Source organism: Pongo abelii, chromosome 16 (assembly GCF_028885655.2).
Source record: "Pongo abelii isolate AG06213 chromosome 16, NHGRI_mPonAbe1-v2.0_pri, whole genome shotgun sequence".
NCBI lineage: Eukaryota > Metazoa > Chordata > Mammalia > Primates > Hominidae > Pongo > Pongo abelii.
The window spans coordinates 25,159,069-25,184,889 of record NC_072001.2 but is presented as its reverse complement, the minus strand read 5'-3'; the positions used below and the strand labels follow the sequence as shown (position 1 = coordinate 25,184,889).

Below are 25,821 nucleotides of genomic sequence, written 5' to 3'. Positions count from 1 at the left end.
GTACATGCCTGTAATCCCAGCTACTCAGGAGGCTGAGGCAGGAGAATCGCTTGAACCCAGGAGGCAGAGGTTGCAGTGAGCCGAGATCATGCCACTGCACTCCAGCCTGGGGAACAAGAGCGAAACTCCGTCTCAAAAAAATAAAACCTGCGGAGCTCGACCTTGCCTTAGGACACCCTCATGGTAATCTGCTTCTCAGCAACTGTGTGGCCTTGGGAAGCCACGCCCTCCCCAGGTCTGTCTCCCCATGTGTGACTAACACCAGAGGAGCTGATGGGAACGTGGTGAGCCTCGGAGCCCACATGTTTCCTCATGTTTGTAACCTGAGATGCACTGAGTGTGTCTTTAACACCCAACACCAGCACAATTTTTTCCATTTTTAGTTTATGAAGCATCTCCTTTAAGATCTGTGCTTGCTGCCAAAGTTGGTCATTCTTTCCCCAAGCTGCAACTCAGGGCCTCCCTGTGGCCTGAGGACACTGGTCCTGCTGCTCCAGCATTACTGGGCGAGGTGGGTCCCGGGCCAGGGATGAAGCCAATGGCACTGAGCCAGCACTTCATCCCGGGATTGTGTGGGACTCCGTGTGACTGCCTGTGAATCCTCCCACTAACAGACCAGACCTTGAGACACCCATGCAGGGTGACCCCTCAGTGCTCAGCGAATGGCAACATGCAAGACCATTCTAGATTTTGTTCATAAGGGTTCACATTTCCCCTTGCCTAGATGGACATCTCCACCCCTCCACCCCCTCTCAGCTCAACTGTGGGGACGCTCCAGCTTCAGCATCCCTTGGGGGGTCACCAGGCCCCTGCTTCTTCTGTCTGAGCTTCCTGAACAAAGGCTGCTTGGAACTCAGCACCATGTCATAACAAGGAGAAAAACCACCAATTCATGGTTACCCTTTAAGTCTCAGCTTCGATTAACAACGAATGCCAGGAAACAAATTGAGTGGGGCTTTAATATTCTTTCAGGTGCCTGAAAATCAACTGCTGGCAGAATATTTTGTCAGATTAGTCTTTGCATTAATGGTTTTTGGTTTTTGTCGTGCAACAATTACAATGTGGAGAGATGGGACAGCCCAGTGGTTGACAGTGCGAGCTCCATCCCCAGTGCCACTCCTTCCAAGCTGCACAACCCTGGGCACGCTGCTCAAATTCTCCAAGCCTCTGGTTTTGTGTTGTTTTTTTGTCCTTAAACTCGGCTGTGTACCCCCTGCAGAGCTCAGTGAGGGTTAGATAAAATGTACTATAAGAGGCTTAGCAGAGTGTGCGTCACCTAAATATCACGTATTAGTATACAGCTAGTGTCGCTATTTTGTAGGGCCATGGAATGTTCTGCTGCACACCGAGCACAGTCTGAGCAGGACCCCGCCCGGTACCTGTGGAAGGTGTGCAGCCTCCGGGCGAGCAGGTGCTCCAGTGCCAGCACCTTCCCCAGCAGCAGGCGGCGCACAGCTGTCTCCTCGCGGCTGGCCGGGCTGATGCGCTGAGCAGTCAGGCGCCAGACATGAATCTCGTGCTTCAGTTCTGCAGAGAAAGGAAGGCGAAGCTTGGGCCTCCCACGACCTCATACATCAGCAACACCCTCCTCTGTTCCCCACACAGCCGATGCCTAACACAGCAGACACACACTTGAGACGTGCAGGTAGCCCAGGGTCACCCAGAGCTTCTCAGCACCCCAGCTATTGCAATGGAGCCCAGATGACAAAGCTGACATTTAAAAATTATCACAAATTGCAAGGACAAAAAACCAAATGCCACATGTTCTCACTCATAGGTGAGAATTGAACAATGAGAACACTTGGACACAGGAAGGGGAACATCACACACCACGGCCTGTTGTGGGGTGGGGGGAGGGGGGAGGGATAGCATTAGGAGATATACCTAATGTAAATGACGAGTTAATGGGTGCAGCACACCAACACGGCACATGTATACATATGTAACAAACCTGCATGTTGTACACATGTACCCTATTAACTTAAAGTATAATAAAAAAAATTATCACGAAAGCAAAGTAATGCAATTTCGACACTTTCAGTGAAGAATAAATTCCTTTCTTGAACAAACACAACAAAGCTAGCACCCAACAACAACCTTTCCCCTTCTTGCAGGAAATATTTCGGATCTGCTTCCAGCCAAAATCTAGACATTGCCCAATCTTTGAGGGGTTTCAGGAGCAGATCTAGTGAAAATTGAAAACACAAGTGTAATTCTCAGGAGAAGGTGCTCAGGGCTCTCCAGCAGCGCATCTGGTAAACAGCGGAAGACAGGGAGGCGCCCTCCAACCAGGCGCCACTGAGCTGCCTCTGACACAGGCGAGAGAGAGAGGTAGACAACCTGATGAGATGCTGAAATCTATAGAATGAGCAGAATTTTCACCCATTACTGAATTCAGACACCTTCTGATAGAGAAGACTAGAGAGGAAATGATGTGTCAATTCATTGCCTCTTAAGATACTCAAATATTTCATGAAAACCTACATTTAACCTCTATTTTACTGTTAAAAACATTACATATGTTTCTCAAAATATCCACTAAAAGAATATAAGAAAGCACAATATTTTCATGAACCACCCCTTACGTGCAATGCTCCACACTGCCTATCACAAGAATTAAAGATAGGATAAAAAGACAAAGCCTTTCAAGCAGGCGCTGGGGCACTGGAAGAGCAGCTCGGGGCAGATTCAAGGCATGGCGATCACCCGAAGACCTGGGAAGCAGCATGAACATCGTGGGTTCAGTGGAAAGGGAAAACGCCACCTTTTAAGCCCCTTCTGTTCAGTACGTGAGTGCTCATCACCCACTGCGTGGCAGACCTACTGCAACAACAAAGATGAGTTAGGCAGAAGGAGGCAGTCTGGAAATGAAGCATGTCGAGACTCAGAGAGAATGCGCAGAGCCTGGGAGCACCAGAACTATTTCAGCTAGCAAATGGCATTCTCTAAAGCTTCAGCCCTACCAAGATGAAAACCTTTAGAACTAAGATACATAATATGTTTTCATTCAGTGCATATGGATGCTTTGTAGCTTACTAAAATAAAAGGGACTTGGGTATAATTCAAAGGCCTCTTCAGAGAAACAGATCCATAATTTCCTCTTGAAAAGTCTCACACTTTGTTAAACCACCTATGAGGCTATGATAACATAAAAAGAAAGGGGAAGAGGAAGTGAAGGAAAAAACTAATGAACTCACTCTCTGAAACACTGAACACAAAAACACCATCTGTGGAAGGTCTCCAATGTAAGTTCAGAGAGAGCTACTGTTTCATCCAGTGCTCTAAATCTTGCTAAAAGCCCATTCATAAAGTACCAGAGACTTTCCAGCCATTCTCTAAAGGCATCACGGTGAAGGGCCACTTTCTGAAGCAGCTGATCAGCTTTAAAGTGCTCACACATCTGCATGGTTCATCTCTGGTGCCAGCTCCTGGGTGCGGGCTGGAAGTCTCGCCATGCCTTTATGGTTGGAGAAGCAAAGCCTGGGAACCAAGGGTCTGTTGCTAGAGCTGGCCTTCCAGTCCCTGTGCGACTACTGCAGGTGCTTACTCTCCAGTGGAGCCTCAGCCACCTTCATGCACACCCAGCACCTACCTGCCTTCTAACCCATAAAACCAAAAAGGAAGTACTGCTCCACTCAGATCACGCCACGCATTAATACTCAGGTAGTACACTTTTGTATTCCTAGTTGTGGAAGGTAATATACAAATTATGAGGGAATTTAGTCGGGAGGGATTTTGCCCAGAAGGGTTTACCCAGAACTCAGTTCACCAAAACCTGTCCATGTATATCAGTTCCCAGGCTTCCTCTGCACCTCCTCTGTCATTTCCCCACCCTGTCTACTCTGCTGAGGTCCAAGACCATAGACCCAGCTGGCTACCCAATATTTCCCTCTGAACCCTGTGCTGCAAACTCATAGCTAAACACTTTATCTTCCTCCCATAAAGTTTCTCTCCTACCCTTACCTTCTTAGTTTTTATATAATGCAAATTGCTCTTCCAGGTACACAAGACTGAAATGTCATCCTGGTCTTGTCAATGTCATTCTCTTTTATATTTCCACATTAACATTATTGTGTCACAGCTGCCAGATCTGTGTTTGATGCTAAAGGATAAAATTTCATTGGTAAGTTACAAGATGGCCTTCCAAAACTGGAAAGAGATATAAGATATATCATAAATAAACATATGCTAGGGCAGTGTGAGCCTCAGGAGCCGCCCAAGATATGCTGGCACAGCTCTTGCCTTGTCTGCTTCTTCCTGTCCTAGGTTACCTGCTTGTCCAGGCCTCACCCTCTCACATTTCTTAATTCTTATTATTCCTTAGTAACCTTTAACTACAGTCACTTCCTATAAACCTGCCCCTGCTTAATCATAAAACACCGTTTGTTCTATCTATCTATCTATCTATCTATCTATCTATCTATCTCACGCCTGTAATCCCAGCACTTTGCGAGGCCGAGGCGAGCAGATCACCTGAGGTCGGGAGTTCGAGGCCAGCCTGGCCAATATGGTGAAACCCCGACTCTACTAAAAATACAAAACATTAGCTGGGCATGGTGGCAGGCACCAGTAATCTCAGCTACTTGGGAGACTAAGGTAGGAGAATCGCTTGAACCCAGGAGGCGGAGGTTGCAGTGAGCCAAGATTGCTTCACTCGACTCCAGCCTGGGCATGACAGAGCAAGGCTCCATCTCAAAAAAAAAAAAAAAAACGGTAACAAAAGACAAAATTGACAAATGGGATCTAATTAAACTAAAGAGCTTCTGTACAGCAAAAGAAACTACCATCAGAGTGAACAGGCAACCTAAAGAATGGGAGAAAATTTTTGTAATCTATCCATCTGACAAAGGGCTAATAGGCAGAACCTACAAAGAACTTAAACAAATTTACAAGAAAAAAACAAACAACCCCATCAAAAAGTGGCCAAAGGATATGAACAGACACTTCTCAAAAGAAGACATTTATGCGACCAACTAACATATTGAAAAAAACTCATTATCACTGGTCATTAGAGAAATGCAAATCAAAACCATGATGAGATACCATCTCACTCCAGTTAGAATGATGATCATTAAAAAGTCAGGAAACAACAGATGCTGGAGAGGATGTGGAGAAATAGGAACGCTTTTACACTGTTGGTGGGAGTGTAAATTAGTTCAGCCATTGTGGAAGACAGTGTGGCGATTCCTCAAAGATCTAGAACCAGAAATACCATTTGACCCAGCAATTCCATTACTGGATATATAACCAAAGGATTATAAATCATTCTACTATAAAAACATATGCACACATATGCTTACTGCAGCACTGTTCACAATAGCAAAGACTTGGAACCAACCCAAATGCCCATCAATGACAGACTGGATAAAGAAAATGTGGCACATATACACCATGGAATACTATGCAGCCATAAAAAAGGATGAGTTCATGTCCTTTGCAGGGACATGGATTAAGCTGGAAACCATCATTCTCAGCAAACTAACACAGGAACAGAAAACCAAACACTGAATGTTCTCACTCATAAGTGGGAGCTGAACAATGAGAACACATGGACACAGGGAGGGGAACATCACACACCGGGGGCTGTCAGAGGGTTGGGGGCTAGGGGAGGGATAGCATTAGGAGAAATAACTAGTGTAGATGACAGGTTGATGGGTGCAGCAAACCACCATGGCATGTGTATACCTATGTAACAAACCTGCACATTCTACACATATATCCCAGAACTTAAAGTGTAATTAAGAAATAAAATAAAATAAATAAAAATAATTAATTTTTTTAAATTAATTAATTAAAATAATAAAACAAAATAAATCTATTTCCCAAATGATAGGAAGATGACTGATATTTATCTAGCTATCATCTTCCTAGATCTATCATTTCCTAGATTAGATGATAGATTACAGATAGATAAATAGAAGGTACATAGATAAATTCCTTCTTTCAAATATCCAGTAGTTCCCCGTGGCCTGTAGAATAAAGCTAAGATGTCAAAGATCTTCAGAGAAGACTCAAAACCCCAAATGCCCAGCACCATTGTGAGCTCTGATTCTGCCATATAAGTCTCAACTCTTTGTCTTTGCCACCCTAGCCTCTTACTAGGAGACATCATCAGATATTCCATCTCTTACCTCTCTATCAGCCTCTATCTTCCTGAGCTTCTCAACCAACTTCTGATGGTATTACTTAGAGTGGCCACATACATGCTTCAAACAGGCAAAGAAAGTGCCGTGTGGGATGTGCTCTCACACAGGAGGTGATGGCTTCCAGGGAAGCCTAGAGTAGTGAGTTCAGAGCTAGGAATCTCAGGAGAAGAAGCCTAGGCCAGAAAGAGAGAAATGGAACTATACTAGTGTTAAGTTCTTCTACTGTATGTTAGGCAGTATAATATTTCTCAAAGTTAGTGGTATAATAGTCACTAAAATCACAAAACAGAATTAAAGCCCAAAAAAGTAACAACCAACAGAGGAAAAAATATAGAATATATTTAAATACTCAATTAATTCAAAAGAAGGAATAAATGAAGAAAAGGGTAATAATGAAGCACAAATATAAAACAATAATATGATGTTACACTTAAATTCAATCACATCACTAAGCACACTATCAGAGTAGATAAAAAAGCAAGATGCAAATACATGCTGCTTACAAGAACTGTACTTTAAAGATATAAATAAGTTAAAAGTAAAAAGATGGAAAAAGATATATCACACTAACACTAGTCAAGAGAAAAATGAAATTGTTATATTAACAACAAAGTATATTTCAGAGCAAAGAATATTAACATGGATCACAAAGATTGTTTTTATAATAATAAAGGTGTTAATTCATCAAGATGAAAGAGCAATCCTAAATATTTATGTGCCCTAATAGTAAACTTTTAAAATGCAAAAAGCAAAATAATAGAATTACAAACAGAAATAAACAAATCTATAATCACTCTTAGACACGTCTGTATCCATCTCTCAATAATTAATAAAACAAGTAGACACAAAATCAGCAATATAGAATACTTGAATAACATTATCAGCCAATCTGACCTAAGCTACATAATTGACATCACTGAACAACCCTCCTAACAACAGCAGAATACATTTTCATTTCTAGTGCACACAGAATGTTTACAAAGGTAGACCACATTCTATAGCCATACAAGCCTCAATAAATGTTAAAGGATTCAAGATTTATGAAATATATTCTCTTACTACAGTGGAACTAAATTAGGTAACTGCAAAAACTTTCCCAAATACTTGGAAGGTAAATAAACCATCTAAATTATCCAAGGATCAAAGAAGAAATAAAAAGATGCATTATAAGATCATCTGAACTGAATGAAAATGAAATAAAATATTTAATAAATTAGTGAGAGGCCACTAAAGTAATACTTAGAAGGAAATTTAGAGTACTAAAGGCCTATATTAGAAAATAAGATGCACATAAATCAATAACCTTAGCCTCCACTTTAAGAAACTAGTGAAAAAAATAAGCCCAAAAGTAAGCAGAAAAAAAATAATAAAGAGCACAATAGACATTATTAAAAGAGAAAAAATTGTAGAGAAAAATCTATATCATCAAAAGCTGGTTCTCTGAGATCAATAAAATTGATAAACCAACCAAAGAGAGAGAGAAGACACAAACTATCAAACTATCAACATCAGGGATGAGAGATATGACATTATCAAAAATTTGATAGCCCTTAAAAGGATAATGAAAGAATATTATGAACAATTTTATAACAATACATTCAACAACTTAGATTAAATGGACAAATTCCTTGAAAGACACCAACTACCAGTCAACACTCAAGGAGAAACAGATAACTTGAATAGCCATCCCTATATGTATATTAAGGGATTTGAATCTGTAGTTAAAAACCTTTCCACAAAAACATCCAGGCCTATAAATGTCCAAATAAACATTTAAGAAAAAAGTAATAGCAATTCTACAGAAATTCTTCCAAAAAATTGAAGATGGAAATATTTCCGTATTCCTCCTATGAGGACAACAAAAAAAGACATTACAAGAAAGGAAACTACAATCAAGATCCCTAATGTACACAAATACAAAATGCTAAACAAAGTATTGGCAAGAAGTAGCATGAGTTGAACATTTGGTGATCAGAGGGATAGGCTCTGGTGATTATTGTTCTTTTCACCATGTAAGTCACGCTCTCTCCCATTCTGAGCACCTGGCAGGCTGGCCCGTCCTGGTCCCTTGTGACTGGGTGGGGCCTGCCTGTGTCACTCGATGGCAGAATGGGCCCATGCTATTCTCTCTGCCTTCAAGGCCAGCTGCTCAGGACTCTAAGAACAGACGATGATCAGGGCCCCTGCCAGTCCACTGGGGAGGGGGCGGGGGGTACAAAGCCAACACAAGGAAGAAAACACAGTTCTGGAAGTCACTGAGATTTCAGGGTTACTTTTTCACTGCAACATAACCAAGCCTGTTCTGACAATGCTCTGTACACCACCACAGGCCTGCTAAACTCAGATCTCTTGAGTGGGGCTTGGGAATCTGCAGTTTTACCCACCACTCCAAATTTGGAGCCCTCCAGGCCCCACAGTGGCACAGAGCAATCACCCCACCCTGCACTGCTGGTCTTAGCCCTGCCATAGGGTTCCCACATCACCAGGTGTGTCCACTTCCAACCACCCCTCCTTACTTCCCTCAAAGCTTTTCTCTGTTCCTTACTCAGGAAAGGTGAGGAATTGATTACAGAGATTATTTTCTATGTATCTAAATCTGTGTATCCCAAATTTATCTCAAGATTAGACTCTTCAGGACAGCTTACTAACAACACAGAATTCCTGGGGATGACGCTGGAAATCTGCATATAAAACAATTGTCCCAGATCACTGTGATCACCAGGGAGGTTGGCAGAGGCTGGCATAATTGGGCAGGATGACGGTTGAGCTCTCAACTAAGGCACAGCTGTGCACACACAAGCTCCAAGAGACAGGACAATTATCCACCACGATCACAGTCTCCTTCACTCTCCCTTGGTTCTAATATTTTCATCAGAAAATGAAACCTATATATTAATTTATCTTACTTTGCATATATTAGTTGATTATAAAACATTCTAAACACCTCTAACCAGTTGTTATGGGTTGAACTAGGTCCCAGCCCCCAGGTAAGATGACTAGATATTCCCAAGAACAAGCTTCTTTTGACAGATGAATCCTGAAGAGGAATGCAAAACAATGTTTTCTTAATGAGATTTTTTAAATACTCAAATTCTGAATAACATGAAAGTCACACAGATCTGTCTTGGACAGTCAGCATCAGAGGAACTGGAGTATAGCAGGACCATGTCATGGCCTCCAGCCGTCCGTGTGGAAATGGAATCTGGGTATCTTATCCAGAACAAAGACAAACTGAGATCCTGTAAAACACAGGCCAGCAGAATCACAAAGGCTGAAAGAGATCAACATACAATCTGCGAGCTCTACAAATTCCAGAAGAAGAAGAGTGCCTTCATCTGCTGAGCTCTGGTCGCCTGATGCCCCTGTTACCCAGGCAACCTGCACAGCATCCACATTCTGGACCTCGTCAAGGAAAGGCTGCCTGTTTTCCAAATAATTTATTGTTCCTAATATATTCTAGTCAGTAACGATCTCAGTAAAACATCTACTAAAGTGTTTTAGTGATGAAAATGCAAAACGATAAGATGGCCCTAAGCCCTCATCCTGCTGGCTGGTGTTCAGCATCTGCTGTTTGTTTTTGAGAAGGAGTTTCACTCTGTCACCCAGGATGGAGTGCAGTGGCAGATCTCAGCTCACTGCAACCTCCACCTCCTGGGTTCAAGCAATTCTCCTGCCTCAGCCTCCTGAGTAGCTGGGACTACAGGCCTGTGCCACCATGCCCGGCTAATTTCTGTATTTTTAGTAGAGACGGGGTTTCACCATGTTGGCCAGGTTGGAGTCGAACTCCTGACCTGATTCAGGTGATCCGCCTACCTTGGCCTCCCAAAGTGCTGGGATTACAGGCGTGAGCCACCGCGCCCGGCCTAGCATGTGCTCTTGATTGACAGGGCCCATCACCTCCTGTGCTGGGTTATGTTGCTGTATTTGCAGTCATATTTAAGACTCAAGCTATGATACACTATTAGAGCACTACAGTCTATATGTTAGTGTATTTGTACCATACACATGCGGCTTTAGGGGGTTATGACATGTGAGTTGTACATGGTGGCCATTACTTCCCACATTTTACCACAGTACACTTCACAGAAAACTAAAGAGGCACAGCTCATGATAGCAGCCCTGAAAACACTGTGTTATACTATAAGGCGGACGTGGAGAGTCACTAGTATTGAGCATCCAGCAACCCATCAACAGATACTTCCTGATAAGAACTTCTCCTGGTAAACAAACAATATTATGGTCATGAAATCTCAGCCTACATGAGTACGCACTTGTACTCACCAACAATCTCACTGGGTTCCTTGTTATAAAGCTTTCTGTTCCAGTAAAGGAGTCTGAGGAGCGGAAAGCAGACCAGGAGAACAAGGCAGATCCCAATGAACATGTGTGCAGTGAATCCGGCAAAGTCCAGGCCCTGGAAATAAACAAGGGGAAATGAAATGGCAGGCCAGGCGTGGTGGCTCACGCCTGTAATCCCAGCACTTTCCGAGGCAGGTGGATCACAGGGTACAGAGATCGAGACCATGCTGGCTAACACAGTGAAAACCTGTCTTTACTAAAAAAATACAAAAAATTGACTGGGAGTGGTGGTGGGCGCCTGTAGTCCCAGCTACTCGGGAGGCTGAGGCAGGAGAATGGGGTGAACCCGAGAGGCGGAGCTTGCAGTGAGCTGAGATCGCGCCACTGCACTCCAGCCTGGGCGACAGAGCGAGACTCCGTCTCAAAACAAACAAACAAAAAGAAGTGGCAGACGGGCCTTTCCTCCGCAGGGGCAGCAGCTCCCTGAGTCAGGGTCCAGGGAGGGCCAGAGCCCAGGAGGGAAGGGGCTCACCAGGAGTTCCAGGACCTTAGGCAGAGATCCTGGAGCCCAACACAAAGCCCACGAAAGACCACGGATTCCTCACCATGATTTTGAAAATTGTTAACGTTTGTTTCTTTCATGTCGAAAACCAAAAACCAATTCTTACACAAATGACAAGGCATCATAGAAAGAAACAAAAACAGGCTACCATATCTAACTCAACGTTGGCTCGCTCCATCTTCACCACTAGATTGATGCCTTCCCCAAGATAGGATGAAAAAAGACTGAATGGGACGAAACACTAAACTGTATGATAATATTTGCCCATTTAAAGGTAAGTTGAATTTTTAAACACTTCATTTAAGTCCCTGCCATCGGTTTGAAAGTGTCCTCGTGGCTGGAGAGCACAGCCCTTTGCAGGGCACTCGGGGCCCATCAGGGCGGGGATCGCTTAGAGCATGGGGACCAGCCACAGGGACCCAGGCAGGAACCTCTCCTTCTCGACACGCTTCCTTTGCCTGTCTAGGGCTCTGCGCGTGGCTGGCCACTGAGGGTATCTTTAGAGTTGGGCAAATCCCCACTAGGTTGATTTGTCCTAGAATAAGTCAGCAGCGTCATTGGTTGGTTCTGTTCTTTCACACACAAACGTCCTGGAATAAGTCAGTAGCATCATTGGTTGGTTCTGTTCTTTCACTGACGTCCTGGAATAAGTCAGCAGCGTCATTGGTTGGTTCTGTTCTTTCACTGACGTCCTGGAATAAGTCAGAAGCGTCATTGGTTGGTTCTGTTCTTTCACTGACGTCCTGGAATAAGTCCGCAGTGTCATTGGTTGGTTCTGTTCTTTCACTGACGTCCTGGGATAAGTCAGAAGCGTCATTCGTTGGTTCTGTTCTTTCACACACAAACGTCCTGGAATAAGTCAGCAGCGTCATTGGTTGGTCTGTTCTTTCACTGACGTCCTGGAATAAGTCAGCAGCGTCATTGGTTGGTTCTGTTCTTTCACTGACGTCCTGGAATAAGTCAGAAGCGTCATTGGTTGGTTCTGTTCTTTCACTGACGTCCTGGAATAAGTCAGCAGCGTCATTGGTTGGTTCTGTTCTTTCACTGACGTCCTGGAATAAGTCAGCAGCGTCATTGGTTGGTTCTGTTCTTTCACTGACGTCCTGGAATAAGTCAGCAGCGTCATTGGTTGGTTCTGTTCTTTCACTGACGTCCTGGAATAAGTCAGAAGCGTCATTGGTTGGTTCTGTTCTTTCACAGACCATGTGCTTTTACACCTTCAGCACATCTGTGGAGGCACCTCCTGAGCCCCCAGCAGGACAGATGAGGCTCCTATCCCCATGAAGCTGGCCATCTGGCAAGAACTCAAGGTCTTTTCTGTAGTGTTCATGGATTACAGGTGCCACAGAGGGGGTCAGAGGCACAGTGACAATGCACGACCATGGGGAGTGACATGGGGCAGGGTGGGAGGGACCACGGGCAGTCCAGCTCTGCCTTGGGACCCTTGGGAACCTCTTACATAGGTAGAGGGGTGGCAAGTCACACAGAACGTTAGTGAGGATCCCACGATGGGAGTTTGGAAAATTACCTTCCAAAGGTCTGGATTTGAGTGATTTAAACTATATTAATTGTTCCTTATTAAAATGTATGTATTTTTCCTCTCACTTTTAGAAAATATGTGAAATCACTTTCAACATTATTAAAGATACAACACAATTAGAGGCCATTATCAATGAAGTTGCGTCAAAGTTTAGAGCTTGCCAATATACAATAATCTGAAATGCTTAATTCCTTGCAGTTACCGGTACACCCAATGGTTGTCCTTGAAAACAGCATTACAAATGACAGATGGAGCTGTATAAGCTAATTCCTGGACAGATGGCAGGGAAACCACACAGAGGCGGGAGTCGTGGAATGCTTTGGGTGATCATATAGAAGAATTCACCACTTTCCCAACAGTTCTTCAATGGGGGTATGACATTGAATTTTGTCTTTATCTCTATAATTCATACCCCAGATACCTGAAAAAGGTCCACGATACTTTTAGGGGCTTATGAAACTGTTTTAAATTCTTCTAAACTCAAAAGCAAAAAAAAAAAAAACGAACTGTTGGGTCAGAGAAAATGATTTAAACTATATTACTAATATATTTATACACTAGCTGGGTCATGAAATGCAATTGTTAATATTTTTTAGAGAAAATGTCCCAAGAAGACAGAAGTACCTATATCCTGAGTAATTCTTGGTCCCTTTAGAACATAATAACTATAAAGTTTTGCCCCATTTGAAATCTTGGGGCAATTGGAGAAAAAAGTGATGAGTAGATAAAAGAAAAAAAAAAAAGTAAGGAGGTCCTGGGTGTGCGTCCACAGCAAAATGACACAGCACTGAGTGAAGCATTTGGTTGCTACTAGACTTGTGATGGGTGGATTCATCAAAAGAGCAATGATAAGGGAAAAATCCAAACTGATCATTTTAGGAAACAGGCAGATGCAGTGTGCAGTGGGATGTAGATGTTTGCACTAAGCTTATTAGGTGCAGGTATCTGGGCCACCCTGCTGCTTTTACGTGCCTCTGTAATTTCCTAGACTCTCCTCTGTGTTCCCAGTAACAAAACCACTCACCAGCACACTCACATCAATTCACCGCCTAAATGCACTCTTTCTGCTTCAAGGTGCCACTTCTGCTTTGTATTGTTTTGTTATGGGCTCCACTCAGTCATTTTCTTCTTAATTTTCCCCACTGTCCTCATTTGATAGATTAAATGGCCAAATATTAGGCACGTAAACCAAACAAAAGAGGAACCCCCAATCAGATTAGAACATTCCCAGATTCATAACCTACATACATTTAAGGGGACACGCCTGAAGGACTTCTGGCCCACCAATATCATTTTCTAGGAATGATGCTTCAGGCTAGCTCTGTGACAAGTCAAAATGGTCCATTAGGTTGTAAGGGAGGGGCTCAAGCCAAAATGATTTCTTGAATTCTTCCATGTGAAAAATTAAAAAACTTCTTACGAAGTGTTTAGCTGAATCTATTGAATATTTTAGTAAAATATGCATGGTGTAATTTGAAAATATAATCCTGTCTAGACGCCCGGTAATGACAGGACCCAGCACTGCAGGAATGCGTGTGGGCCGGACGCGGGTGTGGGTCTCGCTGCTTGTGAGGGATCTATCAAGCATAGGTGCAGGGGTCCTGGCACACATGGGTCTAAAGGAAGAGCCTCTGGCAGAGACACAGATCCCAGCATGCTGAAAACAGAGCAAGCCACGGAGGGGATGAGCTCTGTTACCCAGTGCTGATCTGAGAGGAGAAAAAGGTCAAAAACGAAGACCCCTGAGACCACAGATATTGAAGAGGTGTGTGGAAACCAACAAACCAAAAAAAACCTGCAAAGGAAATTCAGAGGGGGCCAGAGAGGCAGAGCAGGGCCCACAAGAGAGAGACATTGTCTAAATTATCACCCAATGGAGTCGGGGAAAAACAGCAGTGGAGGAGAGGCCAAAGAACTTCACAGCACATGCAGCATGGCAGGAACGCAGGAAAAACGCCCCAGCAGGCACGGCATGGTGGGAAAATATGAAGAAGGTCCCAGCACACACAGCATGGTGGGAAAATGTAAAGAATGTCCCAGCATGCACAGCATGATGGGAAAACATAAAGAATGTCCCAGCATGTGCAGTATGGCAGGGAAAGCCTGAAGAACGCATGCTGGGAAAACGTGAAAAACATCCCAGCACACACAGAATGCTGGGAAAACATAAAGAACATCCCAGCATGCACAGTATGGCAGGGAAAGCCTGAAGAATACCGCAGTACGCATGGCATGGTGGGAAAATGTGAAAAACATCCCTGCACACATGGGATGGTGGGAAAACAGGAAGAACGTGGCAGCACGCACGGCATGATGGGAAAACGTAAAGAACGTCCCAGCGTGTACAGTACGGCAGGTAAAGCCTGAAGAACTCCCCAGCAAGCACGGCATGGTGGGAAAACGTGAAAAATGCCCCAGCATGCAAGGCATGGTGGGAAAACATAATTATAATGTCCCAGCACGCACAGTATGGCAGGAAAGCCTGAAGAACGCCCCAGCATGCCCGGCATAGTGAGAACACGGAAAGAACGTCCCAGCATGCAAGACATGATGGGAAAACGTGAAGAATGCCCCAGCACGCACGGCATGGTGGGAAAACGGGAAGAATGTCCCAGCAAGCCCAGCGCACGGTATAGTGGGAAAAGTATAAAAAACATCCAAGTACACAACGTGGGGCATGAAGGGAAACCTGTCTTCTTAGACAGATGCCATTCAGAAGCATAGGGGCACGCTTCCCTCAAGAGACTTTTCAGGTATTATTTTAAAGATAGTTGAATAGTTTTGTTCACCACGGTGAATCTCTGTAGAACAGGCATAAAGGAGCAAATGTAACCAGCAAAGAAAAACTTTATCCTGTCAGCTTGTTAGGAGCTGAAGGTGCAGTGGGTTGGTGCACGTGGATGCTACAGCCAGGCCGACTCATGCTTACCCAAGGGAGGCTTGTGGCTGGGGAATAAGTGGTTGTCCATGCGGTGGATCCTGGAGGTCCTCCCTACCTACCTGTCCAGCGCTGGAAATTCCACCGACAGAGAGTTATCCCAAGAGACCTGAGAGACCTAAGCCTGGTGCAGCAATGGTAGGTGGCAAGAACTTTCCTCACAACTTCCTGTCATTTCTGCCTAATGCTCGGAAAATGTGGACGAGTTTTCAGATGTGACTTCTTTACTGTTCCAAACTCTAGTACTGATTTGTTTATTATTCCTCCGAACTACATAAGTATTCGTTTTCTTTGTGAATTTTTTTTTCATTAGCTTTAGGGGTACAAGTGGTTTTCGGTTACATGGATAAATTATATACTGGTGAAGTCTGGGATTTTAGTGCACCCGTCACCAAAGTAGTGGACATTGTACATAATATGTAGTTTTTCATCCGTCAACCCCTCCTGACCTCCCCTCTTCCTAGTCTCCAATGTTCTCGTTACCAGTGTATGCCTTTGCATACTCACAACTTAGCTCCCACTTACAAGTGAGAACATGTGGTATTTGCTTTTCCATTTCTGAGTTACTACACTTAGAATAATGGCCTCCAGTTCCATCCAAGTTGCTGCAAAAGACATTATTTCATTCTTTTTTATGGCTGAGTAGTATTCTATGGTGTGTGTGGGTGTATACACACGCGTATCTCTCTCTCTCCCTCAAATTTTCTTTATCCACTTATCTGTTGATGGGCATTTAGGTTGAGTCCATATCTCTGCAGTTGCGAATTGGGCTGTGATAAACATAAGTGTGCCGGTGTCTTTTTGATATAATGACTTCTTTTCCTTTGGGTGGATATCCAGTGACTGGATTGTTGGATTGAATGGTAGATATACTTTTAGTTCATTGAGAAATCTCCACGGTATTTTCCATAGGGGTTGATTAATTTACATTCAAACCAGCAGTGTATAAGCGTTCCCTTTTTACCACATCTGTGCCAACATCTATTGTTTTTTGACTTTTTAATAATGGCCATAATGGCCATTCTGGCTGTAGTAAGGTGATATCTCATTCTTTTAATTTGTATTTCCCTGATGATTAGTGATGTTCAGCATTTTTTCATATGTTTCTTGGCCAGTTGCATATCTTCTTTTGAAAAATGTCTACTCATGTCATTTGCCTACTTTTTATTGGGATTATTTGTTTTTCTTGCTAATTTGTTTGAGTTTCTTATAGATTCTGGATATTAGTCCTTTGTCAGATTCATAGTTTGCAAATATTGTCTCCCATTCTGTAGGTTTTCTGTTTACTTTGATGGTTATTTTCTTCTTTTTTTTTTTTTTTTTTTTTTGAGACAGAGTCTCTCTTTGTCACCCAAGCTGGAGTGCAGTGGTGCAATCTCAGCTCACTGCAACCTCTGCCTCCCTGGCTCAAGTGATTCTCCTGCCTCAGCCTCCCAAGTAGCTGGGATTACAGGCATGCACCACCACAGCCAGCTATTTTTTTTTTTATTTTTAGTAGAGATGGGGTTTCACCGTGTTGGCCAGGCTAGTCTCTGACTCCTGACCTCAAGTGATCCTCCCACCTTGGCCTCCCAAAGTGCTGGGATTACAGGCGTGAGCCACCATGCCCAGTCTGCATTAGCTTTTCAGTTTAATTAGATCCCATTTATTTTTGTTTCTGCAGCATTTGTTTTTGGGGTCTTTGTCCTAAATTCTTTGCCTAGGTCAGTGTCCAGAGGAGTTTTTCATAGGTTTTCTTCTAGAATTTTTATGGTTTCAAGTCTTAGATTTAAGTCTTTAATCCATCTTGAGTTATATTGTATATCATGAGAGATGGGGATCCAGTTTCATTCTTCTTCATGTGGCTAGCCAGTTTTCCCAGCATCGTTTACTGAATAGAGTGTCTTTTACCCAGTTTATGTTTTTGTATACTTTGTTGAAGATCAGTTGGTTGTAAGTATTTGGCTTTATGTCTGGGTTCTCAATTCTGTTCCACTGCTCTAGGTGTCTACTTTTATACCAGTACCATGCTGTTTTGGTTACTACAGCCTTTTAGTATAATTTGAAGTTGAGTAATGTGATGCCTCTAGATTTGTTATTTTTGTTTAGGATTGCTTTGGCTATTCAGGCTCTTTTTTGGTTCCATATGAATTTCAAGATTGGTTTTTCTAATTCTGTGAAAAATGATACTGGTATTTTGATAGGAATTGCATTGAATCTGTAAGTTACTTTGGACAATATGGTCATTTTGTGATACCGACTCTTCCAATCCATGAGCATGGGATGCATTTCCATTTGTTTGTGTCATCTATGATTTCTTTCAGCAGTGTTTTGTAGTTCTCCTTTTAGACATCTTTCAACTCCCTGGTTAAGTATATCCCTAGGTATTTTATTTTTTTAGTAGCTATTGTGAAAGGGATTGAGTTCTTGATTTGATTCTTGGCTTGGTCATTGTTGGTATATAGCAGTGCTACTGATTTGTGTACATTGATTTTGTAACCTGAGACTTTACTGAATTCATTTATCAAATCTAGGAGTCTTGGAGGAGTCTAGAGTTTTCTAGGTATAAGATCATATCAGTGGCAAACAGACATAGTTTGACTTCCTCTTTTCCAATTTGGGTATTCTTTATTTCTTTCTCTTGCCTGATTACTCTGACTAGGACTTCCTCTTCAGGAATAATTTTTAAATTAATTTCAAACTTAAGTTTTATTTCATAATCTGTTTTCTTCCTATTTGAGTTCCTTGATGAACAACTAAACAATGCAAAATAAATATGCACATCATGTGATGAAAATGTATGTTTATGCTGTCACTATTGATAATGAGGCTTTATAAATTTATCTCTGCTGAAGACACTGTCCCTGAAACTATGAGTGCATCTGTGTCTCCATACAGAGAAGTATTTCCTTAACTCCAAACTACGGTGAAATAAATTAAAATCAAGGCTGGGCATGGTGGCTCATGCCTGTAATCTCAGCACTTTGGGAGGCCGAGGCAGATGGATCAGCTGAGGTCAGGAATTCAAGACCAGCTTGGGCAACACAGTGAAACCCCATCTCTACTAAAAATATAAAAATTAGCCAGGCGTGGTGGTATGCACCTGTAATCCCAGCTACTCAGGAGGCTGAGGCAGGAGAATTGCTTGAACCCAGGAGGCAGAGGTTGCAGTGAGCCAAGATCACGCCACCGCACTCCAGCCTGGGCAACAGGGCGAGACTCCATTACAGTTTAATTCCCAAATTCAGAGAAAGTCATTAAGTAGAAGACAAGGAATGCTATCTTCAGTAAAACAAGGACAGTCCTAAGGCCATCTCCCCAGAGAATGTCACTTTGGCAGAAAATTGTATGACAAGCCTGGGCTGAGCCTTAGCAAGACCATAGAGTGTACTCACCTCCAGGGCCCTCACCTTTCTCTCCTACCATCATATTTAAAATCTGGATATCTTAAAAAGGCTTGTCAGTATGCCATGGAGGATTGTAGCAATGGTCTGACAGACTGCTCTTTGCCCTCAGTTTTCTACAAGGCTTGGTAGAAACACAGCCAGTGTCTGTCTTGGGTCACATCGTATTGTTTAGTTCAGAATATTTCGATCTAGGACTGTAAGGGCAGGCTTAAAATGACACAGTTAATTCAGATTGTGTGTAAGAAATACACCATGCCTAGGATTTTACATTAACACTAACGTGATGCTAGTCAGGAGAGTTAAACTCTTGCAGCATTCATTAAATGTTGTCATAAAAAGAAGAGAAAAAATAGCAAGTTGAAAGCCAAGTTCTAAAAAGGGTCTAATGAAGTACAGCAGCCACATCTTCACTTGAACTATTTTTCTACCTATTCTACTACAACTTAGGTTTTCCACTAGAAATTAAGGTTTTAGGTTTCACACTTACATCTATGATCCACTTTGAGTTAATTTGTGGATATAGTGGGAGGTGTGGACTAAAGTTCATTTTTCCTGAATATGAATATCCATTTGTTCCAGGACAATTTGTGGAAAATGCTATCTTGTCTCTGCTGACTTGGCTTTGCACCTTTGTCAAAAATCAGTAGTTCACTTATGTGTGGGTCTGTATCTACACTCCCTACTTTATTCCATTTATCTATTTGTCTGTCTTGATGCCAAAACCACTGTCTTGGTTACTGAGACTTGATAATAAATCTTGGTGTCAGGAAGTACTAGCCCTTTCAATTTGTTTTTGTTTTCTTTTTTTGTCATTCTGGATACTCTGAATTTCTATATAAATTTTAGAATCAGCTTGTCAATTTCTACCCAAAGAAAAAACCTGCTATAGTTTTTATGGGGATTGCTTGAATTTATAGATTAATTTGGAAAGAATGAATAGCTTAACAATATTGAGTTTTCCGGCCCATAAACAAGGTGTACCTCTTAATTTATTTAGATCTTCTTTAATTACTCTGCAGTTTTGTAGTTTTCAGTATACAGGCCTTGCATATGTTTGGTCATGTGCAACACTGAATACAGCATATGTTTTGTGCTACTGTAAATGAAATTTTAATTTTAATTTTCAGTTATTTATTGCTAAATATAGAAAACCATTAATTTTTGTATATGGACTCCATATCCTGCAACCTTGTCAAATTTATTTATTATTTGTAGGAGCTCTTTTGTGGATTGCACCAAATCTTCTACATGGATGATTGTGTCATCTGCAAATAAAAACTTTTAATTCTTCCTTACCAATATTGATGCTTTGTATTTCTTTTCTTGCATTATCACATGAGGTACAGCCTCCAATAAAATGTTGAATAAAAACAGTGGGAACAGACATCCTTGTCTTGTTTCTGATCTTAGAGGGAAATCATTCAGTTATCCTCAATGAAGAATGATGCTAGCTATAGATTCTCAGATGTTCTTTATTGGGCTGATGAATTTCTCTTTTATCCCTAGTTTCTTGAGAGATTTTATCAGTAATAGATATTGGATTTTGCCAAATGTTTTTTCTGCATCTATTGAGATGATCATATGGTTTTCTCATTTAGTTTGTTAGTATAGTAAATTACATTGATTAATATTTCAAATATAAGAATCTTCCATTCCTGGATAAATTCTACTTGGTTAAGATGTATTACCTATTTATATATTGTTAAATTGGATTTGCTAATTTTTTAAATATTAAATCTGTGTTCACAAGAAATATTTGTCTATAGTTGCCTTTTCTCATACTGGTTTTGTCTAGTTTACATATCAAGGCCTCACAGAATTAATTGGGAAATATTCTCACCTCTTCAATTTACTGTAAAGCTTTGTATAGAATTGGTATTATGACATTATTTTTTCCTTAACTATTTGGGAGAATTCACCAAAGAAGCTATCTTAGCCTGAGTTGTTTGTTTATGTTTGTTTCGTTCTTTGTGGGAAGGTTTTTAACTACACATTTGATTCTTTCTATAGATATAGGGCTACTCAGGTTACCTGCTTCTTCTTGAGTGAAGTTTTAAAGAATGTGTCTTTCCAAAAAATTGTTTATTTTATCTAAGTTGTCAGATAGTTTACATACAGTTGTCCATGATCTTCTCTAATAATAGTGTTAATGTCTGTATGCTGTGTTGTAATATAACAACTCTTATTCTTGATATTAGTAATTTGAATCTTCTGTCTCATTTTCCTCATCAGCTTGGCGAGATGTTTATCAATATTATTGATCTTGTCAAAGAACCAGCTTTTGCTTTCGTTGATGTTCCCTATTTTTCTAGTCTGTATATATTTTTTTCTTCTGCTTACTTTTAGTTTAATTTCTCTTTATGATTCCATAGGATAAAGCTGAGGTTATGAATTTGAGACACATCTTTTCAAATACAGGTGTTTAGTGTTATAAATTTCCTTCTAAATACGGCTTTACAGTAGGGACTAGCACACGTGGAGCTGGAATATAGCCATATCCATTCATTTATGTGTTGTCTATGGCTGCTTTCTTGCTATATAGTGGTGCAGCTGAGTAATTGCAATGGAGACCGTACAGCCCACATGCCTATAAAATTAACTATATATGGCCTTTTAAGAAGTCTACTGACTTCTGCTATAGAGGAATCCCACAAATTTTGATATGTTCTGTTTTCACTATAATTCAACACAAAATTGCTCGGGACTGAATTGTGTTTCCCCGAAAGTACTGTGGCCGAAGCCCTACCTCACCCCCTCAGTGGGGTGGTATTAGGAGATGGAGTCTTTTGGAGGTGATAGGGCTTAGATGAGGTCATGAGGGTGGAGCCCTCACACTGGGATTAATGCCTGTGTAAGAAGAGATGCCAGAGAGCTTCATCTCTGCCTCTTCTCCCCGCCTCCCTGCCACATGAGGACACAGTGAGAGAGCAGCCATCTGCAAGCCTGGAAGAGAGCCCTCACCAGGGAATGAGATCCACTGGATCTTGAATTTTCTAGCCTCCAGACTGTGAGGAATAAATGGCTGTTATTTAAGCTGCCCAGTCTATGGTATTTGGTTATGGCATTCCAAGCTGATGAGTACAAAAATACTTTCTAATTTCAATCTCACTTTCTTCTTTGACCCTTGGATTACTGAAATGTGTGTTATTTAGTTTCCAGATATTTGAGGATTTTCCAAATATCCTTCTTATTAATTTCTAATTTAATTCAACTGTGGTCATCAGAAAATATTTTATATTACTTGAATCTTCTTAAATTTATTGAGATCTGTCTTATGGCCTAGAATCTATTTCGGTTAATGTTTTAAGTGCACTTGGAAAAACATATACATTCTTCTGATATTGAGTGGGGTTTTCTATAAATGTCAACTAGGTCATGTTAGTTAACAATAATGAAGTTTTTTGTATCCTTGTAGATTGTCTCTCTACTTGTTCTTTCAATTATTGTGAGAATTGTACTGAACTCTCCTACTATAATTAAGGATTTACCTATTCCTCCTGCAGTACTACCAAGTTTCACATATTTTAAAGCTCTGTCATTGGTTGTATAAATGTAATTTTTATGTTCACTATATATGAATTTACCCCTTTATTATAATGAAATGTTCTTTAATCCTAGAAATATTCTTTGCTCTGCAGTCTACTTTGTCAGATATTAATATAGCCACTTTGTTCTGATGAGTCTTTTGCCATCCCTTTACTTTTAACGTATTTTTGTCTATATATATATACATATATATATACACACACACATATATGTGTATATATATACACACACATATATACGTACATATATGTGTATATATATACACACACATATGTACATATATGTGTATATATATACACACACATATATATGTATATATATGTGTATATATATACACACACATTTTTTTTTCTGAGATGGAGTTTCACTCATCACCCAGGCTGGAGTGCAATGGGGTGATCTTGTCTCACTGTGACCTCCATCTTCCGGGTTCAAGCGATTCTCCTGCCTCAGCCTCCCGAGTAGCTGGGATTCCAGGTGCCCGCCACCACACCCGGCTAATATTTTGTATTTTTAGTAGAGACGGGGTTTCACCATGTTAGCCAGGCTGGTCTTGAACTCTTGATCTCAGGTGATCCACCAGCCTCAGCCTCCCAAAGTGCTGGGATTACAGGCATAAGCCACTGCCCCTGGCCTTTTATCTTTATATTTTAAATGTGTGTCTTGTAAGCAGCATAATGCAGCTGTTCCCTGAATGAATTTGGTTCAATTTACAATTTTTCAATTTCACAATGGTGCAAAACCATCCCAACTTTGATGTAATGTAAAATATTCAATGTTACATGAGCTATCCAGCACTTTATTATAAAATAGACTTTGTGTTAGATTTTGCCCAACTGTATGCTAATATAAGTGTTCTGAGCACATTTAAGGTGGGCTTAGGCTAAGCTATGATGTTCAGTAGGTTAGGTATATTAAACATATTTTGGCTTATAATATTTTTAACTTACAATAAGTTTATCTGGATGTAATCCCAAAGTCAGTTGAGGAGCATCTATAGTTGGATGGGGCTTGTTTGATCTGACAATCCCTGCTTTTTAATTGGGATATTTAAATTATGTAATTATTAAATATAGTTAGGTTTAACTCTTGCAATTTGTTTTATATTTGTTCCATAATTTCTTTGCTTCCTTTTGCCTTTTTTCTAAGTTCCATTCCATTAAATAAATACTATTTATGATTCCACTTATATTCTTTGTTGGCATTAGCTGTTACTCTTTGTTTTTCCTTTTAGTGGTTGCTTTAGAGTTTATCATATACATTTTTAACTTTCACGGACTACCTTCAAATTATACTAGTTCACATATACTATAAAAAATCTTACATTAATATACTTTTTTTTTTTTGAGATGGAGTCTCACTCTTTCGCCCAGGCTGGAGTGCAGTGGCTCAATCTCGGCTCACTGCAACCTCCTCCTCCTGGGTTCAAGCAATTATCCTGCCTCAGCCTCCTGAGTAGCTGGGACTACAGGCGCATGCCACCATGCCCAGCTAGTTTTTTTTTTTTTCGTATTTCTAGTAGAGACGGGGTTTCACCGTGTTAGCCAGGATGGTCTCGATCTCCAGACTTTGTGATCCACCCGCCTCAGCCTCCCAAAGTGCTGGGATTACAGGTGTGAGCCACCGCGCCTGACACATTAATATATTTTAATTTCTCCCCTTTCAGGCTTTATTTTATTGTTATCATCAATTCTACTTACATGTTACATTATTATTTTGTTTAAATAATTATTTCAAAGGGGTTTAAGTAATTTTTTAAATTATGTGAATTTACCCTTGTAGTCGCCCTTTTCAGTATTCTTCATGACTTTCTGAAGATCCATGTTTCCATTTGGTGTCATTTTCCTTCTGCCTTAAGGACTTCCTTTAGTGTGTCTTACCATGTGGGTCTGCTGCTGATGAATTCTTTTTAGCTTTTCTGTATGAGAAAAAGTCTGTTTTTTGTACATAAGAAAAAGAGATTTTCACTGGGTGTAGTATTCTGAGATCACAGGTGTTTTCTTGCAGTATTTAAAGGTATTGCTCCATTGCCTTCACACGTGTATTATCTCTAAAGAGAAATATATTGTCGTCTTTATCTCTGTTTCCTCGCCTGTCACATGTCTTTTTCTTTGGAAACTAAGATTTTCTCTTCATCATTGCTTTCAAATAATTTGATTATGATGTGCCTTACTGTAGTATTCTACGTGTTTCTTGGGCTCTGGCTTCATTGAACTTCTTGATTCTGTGGGTTTATACCATTCATAAAATTTGGAATTTAGGACCATTTTTCAGATGCCTTTTTCCGTCCCCCTCTCTCCTTCAGAGATGAGAATTGCATATGTTAGGCCACTTGAAGTTTTCCCATAGCTCACTAATGCTTTTCAGTCCTTGTTATTATCTTTTTACTCCGTTTCATTTTGGATCTATGTCTTCATTAATCTTTCCTTATGTAATATCTAATATGCCACTAATCCCAGCAAGTGTATTTCTATCTCAGACATTGTAATGTTCATGTCTAGATGTTTGATGTGGGGCTTTTTTAATATCTTTAATGTTGCCACTTGGTGAATATAACACCAAGTGTTATATTGGTGAATGTAACACCAAGTGTTATATTGGTGAATGTAACACCAAGTGTTATATTGGTGAATGTAACACCAAGAATATAACTTGGTGAATGTAACACCATTATAATAACAGTTTTAATGTCCTAGTCTGCTCATTCTAACACCTGTGTCTGTTCTACATTAGTTTCAAATGGTTTGTATCATCGCTGTCATAGGTTACATTTTCTTGCTTCTTTACATGCCTGATAATCAGTGATTGGTTGCCAGACATTGTAAATTTTACCCTGTATGTTGTTGAGTATTTTTGTATCACTCTAAATATTCTTGAGGTTTGTTCTGGGATGCAGTTAAAATACTTAGAAACAGTTTGGTTCTTTGGGGTCTTACTTTCAAGATTTCTTAGGTGGAAGCAGAGCAGTGTTCAGTTTATAGTTAATTACCCCTCACAACTGAGACAAGACGCTTGTGAGTACTCTACCCAGTGCTCCATAAATTAAGAGGTTCCAGCCTGCCTGGCAGAACAGACATCATTACTATTCCTGTCATGTGCGTCAAGCACTCGTCCCTCTCATCTTTCTGGGTTGTTCTCCCCCGGTCTCATGTAATCTTCTTGCGTGAATGCACTGATCTGAACACTCTGCTGAACACTCCAAAGGGACCCTCTGAGGATCTCTGCGGTTCAGCTGTGTCCTCTCTGGACTCTCGCTGCTCTGGTCTCCCCAGACTTTCAGCTTCATCCTCTCAACTCAGGGGGTCTCATGGGCTCGGCCTGGGTCATCCCTCCCTGCACCACACTCTGGAAGCTCTCTCGAGGTAGTGAGCTGGAGGTCATAGAGCTCACCGCATTTGTTTCCC

The 25,821-nt window shown here is 41.1% G+C and overlaps 1 protein-coding gene across 3 annotated transcripts in view; it reads right to left on the bottom strand.

The window, feature by feature from the left end:
- The window catches only part of OCA2 (OCA2 melanosomal transmembrane protein), a 353,285-nt gene that overhangs the window by 207,685 nt on the left and 119,779 nt on the right, over positions 1–25,821 (bottom strand). For 2 of the 3 annotated variants that reach the window (NM_001131493.2, XM_054531033.1), the window contains 2 exon segments: positions 1,380–1,527; positions 10,428–10,560. In NM_001131493.2, coding sequence (NP_001124965.2) covers positions 1,380–1,527; positions 10,428–10,560 — 281 coding nt within the window. 3 annotated transcript variants of the gene reach the window in all.